This window comes from Geospiza fortis, unplaced genomic scaffold (genome assembly GCF_000277835.1).
Source record: "Geospiza fortis unplaced genomic scaffold, GeoFor_1.0 scaffold130, whole genome shotgun sequence".
Lineage (NCBI taxonomy): Eukaryota > Metazoa > Chordata > Aves > Passeriformes > Thraupidae > Geospiza > Geospiza fortis.
Window position 1 is genome coordinate 118,089 of NW_005054300.1, and position 14,101 is coordinate 132,189.

Consider the following 14,101-nt stretch of genomic DNA (forward strand, 5'->3'; position numbering starts at 1 on the left):
TAGGGAAGAAGGCCAGGGGATGAAATGGCAGGTTGAAATCTCATTAATTGGCAAAACAAGGAGGCAGCAGGTTCACACAAATGAACTGCAGTGTGACATTCATTGCCTTGGACTGTTAGGTGATTTAAAAAGATGTCTGTCAAATCCTGGAGAACAGGTACCTTAGGATGTAGCTCCTAGCCAGGAGGACACTGATTGCTCTAATGGGAAGGTGTGAAGGGGAAGGGCTGTTCTGTGCTGTCTTTTCTGTTACAGACGTTTCCCCAGGCAGCCACTGCTGGCCTCTGCTGAGGACAGGACAGACCTCAGGGCTGAAGCAGCGTGGCACAGCTCACATTCTCAGTGCTATTGTCACATCATGAGGGCAGGGTTGTAGAAGACAGGTGAACTAGAAGAAAAAGGGCAGTGGTCAGCCAGCAGAAAGTCAGAAAGCAGTGCAATGCATTTGTTCCTCATGTTCCTTTTTTGTTTTTGTTTAGGCAGGTGACAAGCATTATCATCCAAGCTGTGCACGATGCAGCAGATGCAACCAAATGTTCACAGAAGGAGAAGAAATGTATCTGCAAGGTAAGGATGTCTCCATTCCAAAAGAAGAAAATCAGACAATGTGATTTTTCTGTCACAGACCTCAGGAATTTATAAACCATCCCCATGTAATATGTCCCAGGAGGACTATAGTCGTCCTGTCCTCAGTAGTGTTCTCATATTTTTCACTTGATACCCTTCTGCTCTATTAGGTGGCCATAACTGTGGCTTTGCAGGGACTCTGCACCCTTGCTGAGGCAGCCTATGCATGCTAAAAGATGAAATTTATTAGGCTGTCTCTGAATTTGACATCTCATGGATAGTTTAGCCCCAGAATGGTGTATGAGATACCAGACAAAGTGATTTCCCCTGATTTCTGCTGATCAGTTTCTGTGCTATTCTGAACCACACTCCAAACTGTAAAAGGCAAGGGAAAAAGAGAAAATCTTCCAGAAGCTGCAGTGAATTTGCTTTGAACTTCATTCCTCATGCACATGGACAGAGTCTCCCCTCCAGTTCTTAATTATATTTTCTTCCCTTGCCTACTTCCCTTTTATCTGGTCACATTGCCCTTTTTATTCCCATGTACTTTATATTTTATATCTTCCTACAGCCACCTCTTTCTTGTCTGTTTATTTTCATCTCCCCTTTCTTGTTAAGAGTCTCACACTCCCAGTTATTCCCAAGCTTGGTTTTTTCATTATTTTTTCCCAAAAAAAGAATATGCTCTTTTCTCTGATTGAAAAGTATTCTTGATATGAATCCCACTCTCTGAGAGGGTGGCATACTCACTATTAAGTTATTTTTATTGCTTGCTGTAGTATCACTGTTGGTAGAAGGATGTATAATACCCATTTATGTAAGCCAGAAATGAAAGTGAAAAAGGCTTGTTGGGATTTTATATATTGCACTTAGGTTAGAAAACTTGATGTACTTAAAAGGAATGTAGAAGAATAGTGAAAGGAATATGAAAGTGTTGTCACAGCCATTTCTTGAAATCCTGAGGAGAGGTTCTTACTGGAGGAGTTCCAAAATAGGATAATATTGTTGAGGCATTCCTTTGAAGCTAACTTGTTTTATTTTGTAGTTTGTCCTTCCTTGCAGTCCCTCTCTCTCATCTCTCCCTGACCTCATACCTCAGTCATCTCATTCCAGCTGTGCCCAGAACAGGATGTGAAATGGTGAAGCTGCTCTGCTTGGCAGCAGCAAGGAGAGGCTGGAAGAGGGCTGGGTGGGAGGTGCTGCTTTCTGATGGCAAATTGGAAAAACTAACTTGAAAGCAGCACTTGCAGCATCTGGAAAATCTTAGTTTCCTCACATGATGGTGTGGTAAAGTACAGGCAGAGTTCAAAATGAGCATCAGATCATCTTTTGCTGTCATTAATTAATAACAACCACCTCCAGCTAGTGCCATTTGCACCAGTCTAGCAGAGAGTGGGACTTTGGGTTAATTGAGCAGGCTTTGGAGCAAATTTCTGCAGATCAAAATAAAACAGAAGGTATCACTTTTACTTAAACTAGGCTGGAGTTTGTCCTGGACAAGTTCAGGTGATAGGAAAGGGGAGAGGAGAGAAAGCTGGCAGCAGCTTTATCTGCTGTTCTCTTCTCAGTGTACCTCTCTTTCTGTGGTTATGAATCAATGTTCCTGCTGCTCAGGGGAGGAGCACCTCCAATTGCATTGCTTTGTTGTTCACAGGGTGTTTTCTGGCTGAATACTGTAACTGCTGAGTGTGCTGCAGACTGTGCTGCCAGAGCTTTCCTTGCTGAATTCAGCCTGCTTGGAAGTGTGAGGACCTAAAAGCCTTTCCTGAGCAAAGCTCTCAGCTGAAATGCATATCCTGACTCCATCCAAATCACTGCCCCCAGGGTGCAGAATAACAGCATTCCAAGCATTTCTCTGAAACAGAAATACAACACCACAACAATAAAGCTAGAACAAAAATCACGTTGTTGATAAAATACACAAAAATAGGTGGCTTCCATCTCACTTCTAATTGTCCTCTCCCTAGACTAGGAAAGCACTGTCTTGGTATTGCTTTGTATAACAGAGAAGCCTGGCAGGATTGTGGTAGGAACTTGTATTAGAAATGTTGGGAAACTGCAAAAGGAAAACATGGACAAACAAGCTCTCTGTCTTGAGGCTTTCTATGTTAAGGATGGTTGGAATAATGCTGGCAGAAACACTCTGGCTTGGCACCGCTCCAACACATGAAAATGAAAAAGAAGCAGCACCAGAAACTGTCTCTTTCCCACTGACTTCCTGGTAATACATGATTTTATGGGCTGCCCCACAAGGCTGTTGCTGAGCTAGGATTGCCCAGTATTTAGAGGGATGCTGGTGTTGAAATAATGGTACGTGCAAAGTTTAAAGCTGAATAAATGAGCGTGCTAGTTGGTGTTTGCCAGGTAAGCAAACAAACATATGTTAAGAATGGAAATAATCACAATTTGCTGTCTCCAGCAGTAAAAGAGAGGAGTGCTGCAGCTTGGGAATTTGCTCCCTTGCAAGCATTTCAAAACAGTTTGGTTAAATAGTATCTACAATATGTAGATGGCCCAGACTTTAAGATCACAAAAACTATGTACATTTAACTTCTTAAGCCTGCTCTGTCTGATTTGGATTTTTAGTTTTCACATGTTTCAAATCTCTTATCATTTGTGAAAGAAACTCCACAACCCTTAGCTAGGTTACACCATGAAAATGACATCCAGGTTCCTGTATTTCGTGTTCACTTTGAGCATTCTCACTGGGTGCCCCTAAACCATGCCAGTTTGTGATAAACCCTGCCCAAAATGAAGTGACAGCTTTCTCACTGATGGTAGGAAAAGCTTAGCAGAAAAGAATCTCAGAATTGTTAAGGTTGGGAAGACTCCTAAGATCAACTCCTGCCATTAATCTGACAGTGAGGTACAGAGGAATAGGGATCATTTTTCTCAGGGCCACACAGGAAGGAAGCTCACAGCTGGATTTGAGACTTGAACTAAAATCTTCTTAGTTCATCCTTGAGCGAGAGGTGTCATATTCAGAGGAGTCTTACTCAGATCCCTGATTTTAACAATGAACTTATAACCTGAACTCTCCTCCTTCTGCCTGGACAGGGCACAGCTCCCTCTGATCCTGCAGGCTCTGCAGGGTCCTGGCTCTGAGGCTGCTGTTTGTTTACAGAGAAGGCTCTCAGTGCACTTCTCCCTGGTGTTGGATGGTTTCCCTCTGCCAAAGGCACAGTTTCTTCTTCCTCAGCTTAGACTCACAGCCAGACACCTCAGACCTTGCTCCAGAGTCACAGCATTCTCTCCTGTCCCCTGGTGATGACGGTGCTGTGCACTGCTGGGCAGTGAAATGATCCCTGCTGCTCTTCACTTCTGCACCAAGCCATGTAAGGGCTTGTTAGAAGAAAGTTTCCAGGGGCCCTGACCCATCCTTCTCCTGTCCTCTGTGGGTGGGGTTTCCTCTGGCTGCTTTTGCGCTAATAGTCACCAGCAGGAGACCTGGGCTTGGCTCTGTTTGGTTTCTCTGTGGGCAGAGTGTAGAGGTGATGTTCCCCCCTGCAGACAGTCAGGGCTCTGGGTTAGCTTTGTGGTGACTGGAATGAAGGATGAATTTGGTTGCAGTCAGTGTTAAAAATCAGTGTTTGTCTCTGCTCAGTTTCATCTTGGCCAATGCCTTCAGCAGCTTTCCAGCAGTGACCACAGCTTACACTCTGTTTCAGAGGACAGCTGAAATGGGATGGAAATGCTTCTTGCCCCTGACATCACTCAGTCCTTGAGGACAGCAGGATATTCCTACTTCAGAGCATAAAAAAGAATCTCATCTTTTGGGAAACAAACAGCAGAGGACTTGACTTTTTTAGTAGGATATATAGCTGGAGTATGCTGTGTGGAAGCACCAGTGCCACGCAGCAGAGCCCAGGGTAGAAGTGCTCTGTGTGTGTGCCAGTGGCAGGTATGGTGTGCTGGGATCCAGGGAGAGGCTCTCGTGTGCAGCTGTGCACCACCTGTCATCCTGGCCTCTCACCCACTGCCACTGGGTCACACACAGCCCTGGTTCTCTCACTGTCAGTTTTTTAATTTTGCTTTTCCTTTTGCATTTTGCATGAGGGAAGATGTGATCTGAGTAGAACTTTGCAGTAACTGAGTATGACACCTATTTCTCAATGGACTTAAAATCAGTAATTCCATTTTTAAGTGCAGGGCAGTACATAAGGGGAGAACAGGTCAGGTAACCGTGGCCCAGTTCCTTTGCTCTTACCCTCCAACCTGCCAGAGGAATCCTCTCTCTTTCAGTTCCTCCAGCTGGTGCTTGCTGACTCTGGTGCTGCTTGGGGCTGCTTGAGTTTTAATTAAGAATGTGTGCAAAGTGCTTTGACAGCCTCAGGACAAAGCTGCTGTAGGTACACCAAGGATTTGAATATTTTTTTTTGTTTCCCTTGTATTTCCCATGAGCTAGACTTTAATGTGAATTACTCTCATAGTTCATACAGATTCAGCAGCTGATGCAATGAAGAGATTCTCTTTAATAACTGGCTTGCAATGAGCAGAAGTCACCTGCTTTGCCCTGAATAAAGCTGTGTTTCTCCTCCCTCAGGTTCCACTGTCTGGCATCCCGACTGTAAGCAATCCACTAAGTCTGAGGAGAAGCTCCGGGTAAGCTGAATTCACGGCTCACTGACACACCATGCCTTTTGCACACACAGTAATTGAATGTTGTTTTTAAAAGAGTGACTTTTTCCATGTTTTTTTCGCATAGCTGTCACAACTCTGGCAGAATATACAGTGGAGGCACTTCAGAGGTATTGCTCTGATTTTTAGGCTTACCACCTTCACATACCTGTCTCAGTGCACTGCCTTAAAGATAGTGTCATTTACTGACATGTATCTAAGACGCTTCATTTCATATCTCAGTTGTTGTGAGAGAGACTCCTAAGGAGAAGATATGAACAGGGCAAATGCTATCATATATTTTAGTGGTTTTGCACATCTGTGTAATTGCTCTATAGTTCTCCCCTGTTCTGTGTGGTTATTTGCAGCATTTAGACAAGATGAACTCTTATTTCTTTGCCATCCAAGTAAGCCTCAACCTAAAGTGGTCCTGATTTGAATGCCAAAAAGAGCCACAGTAATCCTTGGAGTTACATCAGCATATGCAGACAAACTTTCTGGGTCAAATCCTCAGTGACAATAATGCTGCACTGATAAATGCTAGAGCCTGGCTTTTTGCATGAACCAGGCAATTCTGAGCCCTTTTTCACTGATTCATCCTCTGGACAATTTTCTCTTTTTGATGTCTCAGTTGGTCCCTTGAATTTTGCTCATTTTCCAGGATATGAATATTAGAGACTGTATATGAATAAATTGTCTTTCAGATAAGGAAACTAAGAGGTACTGGTATGAAGATATCTGTGACATCCTGTGGGTTGTATTCTGTGTGGGTCTCATTCACAGGAAGCCACATCCTTTAGCATTTCTTCCAGTACACTGGTCTGTAAAGCATCCCCCACAGAGATGTTGTTATGGACATAGGTAATGTGCAGGTAAATTGCTGTTGAGCAGAGTTAGTGTGGGCAAAAACAAAACTGGCCCTAGATGGGCATGTGGTCTAGAATGGCCAAACCTCAGTGCAGGTACCATCCAGCACTCACACATTGCTCTGTCCTGACTTTTTGTAAGAGAATGGAAAATTATGCCAGAGTGGATTTTCTTCCTCATTTAACAGTTTGAATGTAAGACAGTATTTTGGCCATGCTTAAGTGTCAGAATGCTTTTGCCTTGTAGCACTTGGTTGCAGTACAATACCTCCCTTTCACTTGGACCCAGGAGTTTTATCAAAGCACTCCTGACTACACTGTGGCCCTTATTAGCCTTCTCCAGCTGACCTCATAAATCAGTTTGCTTGTTTCCATTCCCCATGGAAATGGCTGTAGTCCTCTTCAAGTATTTCCCTTTTTGTCAGTGTTCTCCCCCCTCAGCTAATTTTAATTGAAGTGAGGGAAGTAAATGGAATCACTCACCTGCAAGGTATTGCCTAAGTGAGGAAAAGGATGTGGAGCTGGAGAAGGCAGATTGAGGGAGCATCTGAGCAGTGTGACAGCAGAGCTGCCCTGCAGCACCATGCTCCTGGAGGAGACCTCCTATGCAGAGGTTTAATAGGTCCTTAAAAGGCATTGATAAATGCACCATACTGAAGCAGGCTGAGATGCACTGTTTTTAGCTTCTATGGTACATCATAGATTGTCTGCTCTGGTGCAAAGTCAGAACCTTACTCGAATATCAGCTGGAGTTCACTTTGATGACTTGACACGTGCTTCATCCTGTTGGCCCAGATGAAGACAGTAGCAAACAGGTAGGTAAAGAAACAAACAAAACTGGGAGAACTATTTTCTATTTGAGCATGTCAGCACTAAATTGGGATATGTACTTTGATTGAATTTCAGTTTTTTATTCAGGGTCAGGCCTAGATTTTCTGGTGGTTCTGCAAAAAGCCAGTGCCATTGCCTATTTGCTTGCTGGGTTTCCTTTCCCTATTGAACAAACCAAAACAAAAACCCTTTTATCACTAAAGTAACTTCAGAAGTTTTCAGCAAGTTCTGTTTTCTCTCAGTAACTGAATTGTGATATTAACTAATCAGCATTTGAGCTGGTCAGGATCTGAGAGGGAGTTCATAAAAGCAATGGTTGCTTTAGATCTTTTCCCCATGGATATTTGTGGAAGTTTGCAAAGACAAAACAAGCAGAAAACAAAGCAACCATATGCATGTTACAAAAATATATAGTTTGGTGTTTATTTACAACTGTCTGGCTGTTACGATTCTGCAGCGGTCAGTAAGTAACAGAAACTATAACACAAGCAGATGATAAAAACCTTGATTGAAAAAAAGACCTTAACCACTGAACTGGGGAAACTGCTTTCCTTTTCACTCATTTTTCCCTTTTGTGTTCCATGACAGCATTCCTCATCTGAGTTCTTTTATCCAAAGAGTCTGGTTCTGCGCAGGCCACGCTCTGCAGAGGTTTGCTGTTGTGTTTTCATAGTGTTGATAATGATCTTCTTTACTGAGAAGATTCCTCATTACTGTCATTTGCTGCGCTTGCTACTACTCCTGCCACACAGCTTTCCTGCTATCACTTGCCACCATGGGCACTGACGCTGTATTTTGCATCACTTGTTTCAGTGTTGCTTGTTAATTCTCACATTTTTTTATTTTGTTTAATGAAATGCTTACAATTAACTTTTTTTATTTTAGATTCAGATGAGCTTTTGGGGTCTGTAGTATTGGTCTTCCAGTATTTCAGAAAGTTTTCCTTCTGAAACAAAAAATTAGAGTGTAAATATGAAGCAAATGAAAATGGTGAAAAATATCTGACTTTCAAGCGATGGTTAAAAATAAATAGTTTTCCATGAACAATGACTTATGTTTTTAGGGGAAAAAAAGCCATCAGTTAGGTTGCTTCCTTTTTTATATATATATTAACCAACTACCCATGAATACTTCAGTTGAGAAAATGCTTACAAAACCCCAGGTTTGGATATATTCTGTGTGCTGCCTGAGAGCATTTGTCTCTGAGTTGTCACGTCTGAGTTGCAAGGCCCTCTCTGTCCTCCTGACTCTGGAGTAGCTGTCTACTTTCAGATTTTACTGAGTTCGCTTTGCACCTACAAACACCACCCAATTCCATTTCTTCTCCCTCAGGGCAGTGTTTATTTGTTGGTTGGGTCTGCTGTGGGGTGTGTGGCTGTGCTGGTGCAGGTGCAGCTGAGGTAGTTTTCAGCTGCTGATGGAGTCAGAGCGCACTGGTGCAGACCTGGTGCAGGCTGGCAGCAGAGTCCATGCCCCTGGATTTCCTTGGTGTTGGTTTGTGCACCCCTCACATCTCTCATGGCAGAGTAGATGTAGTTGGACAGTAGAATTCAGTTCTGGGATTCAGTGGGGGTTAATGCAAGCCCTCTCCCCTTTGTCCTGCACAGTGGTTTAGTTACCTAACTACTATTGAACACCTCTCTCTCTGTTGGCTACAGATCTGTCTATGAAGAAAATGCAGCATAAAGATGTGTTATCAGTGCTCCTAAGGACAGCAGTGTCTCTTCAGTCCTAGGCTTTATGGAATAAAATCTTGGAGTCTGAGAACAGCAAACTGTGGGACCATTTCACTCATCTTTTAGGCCAGTGTAGTGACTTTTCGCTTTTGGCTTAGCGCACATAAATCTGAGTTTCCAGTGTTGAAATCCAGGAGCCTCGGGATTAAAAACCCAAATCTTATTCAATGTATTAGAAAAACATGCAAGGCAAAATAGGAGCAGCCCATGTTAAAATACAGGTGTATTTTCCTTCTTGCTTTGTAGACTGTGTAGGATACAAATAACTTAGGGTCAGATGAATATCCTCTTGTGTAAATTTGGTCACTATTAAATTCTGTTTAGATTTACATGGTGATTCTACAAAGTGTAGCTCAAGGCAGATTTTGGCTTCAAGTCTTTTTCTACAGAGTAGACACAAAGGTACTGTCACTGCTGTTGTTATAAAAGTGGGCCAAAGGCTTGAATCTACATGAAAATTGTAGTTAGAAAATGGTAGGGTGAAATCCACTGAATTCTCTGAAAGCTTGTGTTGAATTCAGTATGTTCTGGACTTCCCACTTTATTTTCTTGTTCTTCCCAGTTAACTTACTCTTGATGAAGGCTGAGTTTGCATGAGTAGTATTGTAGAAGTTTGTTTGGTACCAACATACCTTCAGTGATTACGTGCTGAAAATTCATTCTCCCTTCCGGCCTTTATGTCCAGAAGGGAAAGAAAAATTAGCCATAACCTGTTAATATCTGTGTCTGTGTGAGTTTGAACTAAACCTGTTCACTAGTTTTGTCTTGATGCATATTTAGAATAGAGAAATAAGGAATGCATGCATTTGAAGCAAACACTATTGTAAGGAGAAGGGTGCAGTTAAACCAGCAGAGAGGCACAAAGAATGCTGACATTGAGGGACTTTGTTGGTCTTGCACAGCCATTGAAAATTACAGAAATCCATAGGAAATCCGTATTTTATGAGCCCGGATTCCAAATCCTAATCAACTGTAAAACCTTGCAATCGATAGAGCATGTAGTGTAAAAAGTATTGTACTGAGAAAGTCAAATCCCTTCCTGTTCCTAAGTCTGCTCATGACAAGAAATTCCATCCTAATCTTCTATTTATTTAAAATATGCTTCACTTAAAGTAGCTTCTGAGGTTTAGAGAATTTGCTTAAGCTCTAATGTTACATGTTATTAAGTGAAAACATATTCATTCTTCTGCAGCTATTATCACCGCCTTGCATAATGAACTCTATCAAAAAATTAAGGCAGGTACTGTAAATGGTGACGATGCCTTTGTAAAAGCATAGTGCATCCATTTGGCCAGATGTTCTTGGGATCAGTTTTGATCTGGTTGCCTGCACCTGTAAGTTTTTACAGAGCATGATGCTGAACATCTGTACTTGAGAATGCCAGAGCCACCACATTGTAGCAGCACCTGGATGATGTGAATGGCTCTAGTGGGGACTTTTTTTTTTTTAAGAAGTTATTTATTTAGATGATGTACTGTGCATGATGACATAACAAACAGGGGTAAATGCAGATGAACATCTTAAGCCTTGTAGTCTAATACTGAAATATGAAGTTAATCAGGCCGGGGCATCTGCATGGGTGATCTAATAATTGAGCACTCAATTCACGATGAACCTTAGAGGATGAGCATGGCAGTTGGTATTCTCTCTATCAATCTGCAAATGAAACTAGTAAAGAACTTTTGTGTTGAAGGTAAATGCATGGAATGAAGAACAAAGACGTAAAAATAAGAAATCTGTGATAAAGTGGGAAATACTGAGAAATCTTGCAAATACTTTAGATGCTTTGTGATCTTTCTTTTGGCTCCTTTAATGACATGCATGAATTTTTCTTGACTTAATTTTTAAATTTTTTTTTTCATATACTTCATAGACTTTCTGTATTTGGTACAGACATCCTATATTGATATATTTACTACTGTTACATCCATTTGTGTGGAAGAGGAAAGGAAAAAAAGATGACTCTTCTACTCTCAGAAAATGTGGAGAAGCCATGTACCACCAGAAAAGAAAAAGAAGATTAGCTCTTCATAGAAATTTCCCTTAAATTTCTCTGCACACAGGTGGCTTTATAAAAGGCTGTATTTGAATCCTTCAAGGAAAAGAACAATCATATAAAAAATGTTTCATATCTCTTGTAGAAGAAGTAAGGCAGCTTAACTTGTTTTGTTGCTGGGAGTGTAGAACAAGTATCACAGTGCTATTGTGATGGAAGTAAATACCTCTAAATTATTGCATCCATATTAAAGATTGTGTCCTTTTTCTTCACCTTTTTCTTTGAATAACATGTGAAAGAGAGGCACTCGTGTTATCTCCAGATCTCCATTGTTAAAGGTTACATCAGGGCCAGCCCTATTCCTGTTTTAGCTGAGCTCTGATCAGCTCCCCTCCAGGATGGAATTTACAGCCCAGCGCAGTTACATCAATAGAGAACTTGACCTCCAGAGTGTCTCTTGCCACCTGTGTAAGACACAGAGTCACAATGGTGTTACACAGGGTCAGGGATCAAAGTGTAACATTCAGTCTAATAAAAGCAACACCAGGTCACATTTTCAAACAGGAGCTTTTATGGCCCTCTTAGGAGAGGAGCCAACCATAGCAACTAAAAGTATGCCAAAGGAACAGCTTATATCAAGGAGTCTTTGGTGTGTGTTTGTTAAAGCAAGCAGCATAATTGTTTTTAAGTGCAATGCAATTGTCTTTAGGGGAAAGTGCAAAGCTGTGAAGGATTCCAGACCATATGGGAAGAAGCAGGGTAGGAAAGAGCCATCTGTGATGGAAACAGCCTATGTAGCTCAAAATAAGAAATAGGGCAGAGTGAGGCAGGAATGGTGTGAGTAGATGTACGAGTCCTTTTTCATGCACTGTCTTCAAGGGTATGTTTAGAAATAAGCAAGGAACAGGACTGGGAGCTGCTGGAGGAGCTCAGAGTTTGGTTGGATTCAGCTCCTCAGGACAGGAGCTGAGTGTGCTCAGGCTGTGGTTGGCAGCAGGGTGTCCTGACCAGGCAGTGGGGAGCTTTGCAATAGGCAGAAGGTAAAGTTGATGTACACAGAAAATAGAAAACTGGTTTAATTTTAAAGGGTGTCATTCCTGGCTCGTGGCCTTGTTAAAGGGATGGTGAAGAGGAACTTGGAACAGAAACACAGTGAGGAAATGAAGAACAGGTGCTACAACTTGCCAGTCCATCTGACAATTCCTCTTGTACTCCAGCGTTAAGAGCACCTTAGAAATTATTACCAGGATATGGCTAAATCTACTTAAGGTGTCTAACTTTATTTTAGTAAATTCACTGAAGTGATAAATGCAAGTGAATTTTCCTTAAACAAAAAGTTTTTTAGCAGTGACACTAAGAGATGGAACTAAGGAGCTGGAGTGAGGACTGAGAATTTCTTGTTTTTGAGGCAATTATAAAAGATCCAAAAGGCCTGCCAAATGGGAATAAGCCATAACTGCCTCTAACATTTGTTTTCCTACAACAGGGAAAATTGAGCAGACAAAACTCTCAAAGTATGTCTGCCAAAAGCCAAAGGTAACAGAGACACCCCTAAAAGTACCTCAAGTACTTAATACTGTTCCCTATGTTGTAATGAAAACAATTGTTTTCCATAGTAACTGCAGCAACATGTTACATGTGTTCCACTCAAACAGAGTGAAATGGAAGAATGGAGGGGGGAATAAAGTGTTTCTCAACAGCAGCCAGATTTTCCAGCTCAATTCTTGTAACATTTCCATGCAACAAGTGCTTGTTGTTGGGTTTATTGGTTTGGGAGGAGCCTAAGGGCAGATGAGAAAATTCTGTTCCCTTCTGAGATGTAGGAATTTCAGCCTCAGAGAGAAAAGAAAAGAAACGTGTAAAGTTCCAGCTGAGAATGTGTTCTCAAACATGCTCTGGAGAGGACTTGTGACTTTGTCAGTCCACAGCTACATCTGCTCTCTGTTTGATCTGAATCTTAGGGTTTTTGGTGGAACATATTCAAAGCCTTTTGTTTCTCTAACCCTCCCAGAATGTGGTGACTTAATTTTCAGAAGTGAAGTCAGAGAAAGCCTGCTGTATAATCCATGAGTAGTCTTCAGCACTTTATATACAGATGGTTCCAATAGCTTCTCTGGCTTTGAAATTAAAAGTAGAAAGTCTCTGGGGTCAGTTGAACGTTCCTTCAGGAAATGTATGCTGAGAGGTAAGATAGGTCCAGTAGCCTTTTTGTGTTCATCCAATATTTCCTAAGAAACAATGAGCCAGGCTGTCAAGCCTTTTTTCTTCTCAGGTGTGCCTGAAGTTCCCTTAGTCCAGAGGGCCTAATGTCACAAGCTGATAAGGACTGGTTTCCCAGGCTGATGAGATAACGACTGTTTTCCAGGATTTAATTTTAAGTGACTTTAAGGTATCCCACTGCACTGGTGTCATCAGAGTCTTGTGCTGACACAAAGTTTTGCGATGGGATTTGTTTCTTTGCAGTCAATTAGGGAGCAAAAATTGTTGATGGTTTCTCAGTTTCAGTTGGGATGTTGTTGACTTGACTACCTTTCTGTACGTGCCGTGTGCCAAGGTTAGGAGTAATCATCACAGTAACCAGGGTGACTTTTGATCAAATAGAATACTTTGCAAATGCATCAGGTTTTCAGGATCCCCACAGGTCATCAGTTGTTTTCTCTCCTCTCACAGAACTTCCCCCAGGGCAGTTTAGTCCTGAAAAAGTGTTGGAAAATCTACTAAATATAGCAGCACTGGCTCTGTAGGGATGAGAGTGTTCCCATGAGTTTCAGTTTTCAGGACATTGTCATTAAACATGACTTTTGCAGTATGGGGAATCATGACACTGCAACCAACATTTGACTTCCCTGCTGCATCTGGGTTGTGCTGCAGATGTAGGGAACAGCTCCAAGCAAAGGATTTCAGGTCCTTTTACTTAGGAAGGCTGAATTCAGTTCTGCTGATGTCATTCCTAATGGAAGTCCAGGGATTGAACAGCTGGAAAGAGATTACATGTGTGCTGTGCTCCTCACAACAGTTTTGTCTGCTGGACTGCTGATCCCTACAGTGGTTTTTGAACTAACCAGTTGCTAAAATGACCAGCAGGACTGTCCTGGATAGTTCTTTGTATGGCTCCTACAGTGTCTCTGCAGGTGTTGTTTGATTTTGTTCATTATTGTTGTCAGTCTAGTCTTTTACACTGTATGATTTAGAAAACCTCTTCCCCTCTCACACCACTCCTTCCCCTGCCGAAAAATAAAAAAAAAAAACCCAAACCCCACTTGCCTCACAAGATTGTGGAATTTGCCAGAATGCTTGCATTTGTGTTGACATTTTTCTGAAATTCAAGATATATGCAGATTTCTTCACTTAAAGTTGCCAACATTAATGGCTTCAGATTGCTCTCAAAAGTTCCCTTTTGTTTTTCAGCCTACAAGAACATCATCAGAAAGCATTTATTCCAGACCAGGTTCCAGTATACCTGGCTCTCCAGGCCACACTATCTATGT

The 14,101-nt window shown here is 41.8% G+C and overlaps 1 protein-coding gene across 12 annotated transcripts in view; it reads left to right on the forward strand.

Annotated features, from left to right (window-relative positions):
• Positions 1-14,101, forward strand: part of ABLIM1 (actin binding LIM protein 1) — a 98,921-nt gene that overhangs the window by 46,936 nt on the left and 37,884 nt on the right. For 6 of the 12 annotated variants that reach the window (XM_031061190.1, XM_031061193.1, XM_031061221.1 and 3 more), the window contains exons 6-9: positions 480-567; positions 5,111-5,169; positions 7,470-7,532; positions 14,022-14,099. In XM_031061190.1, the coding sequence (XP_030917050.1) occupies positions 480-567; positions 5,111-5,169; positions 7,470-7,532; positions 14,022-14,099 (288 nt within the window). The remainder of the gene's footprint in view (positions 1-479; positions 568-5,110; positions 5,170-7,469; positions 7,533-14,021; positions 14,100-14,101) is intronic. The other 6 variants (XM_031061199.1, XM_031061206.1, XM_031061235.1 and 3 more) reach the window with 1 other exon arrangement.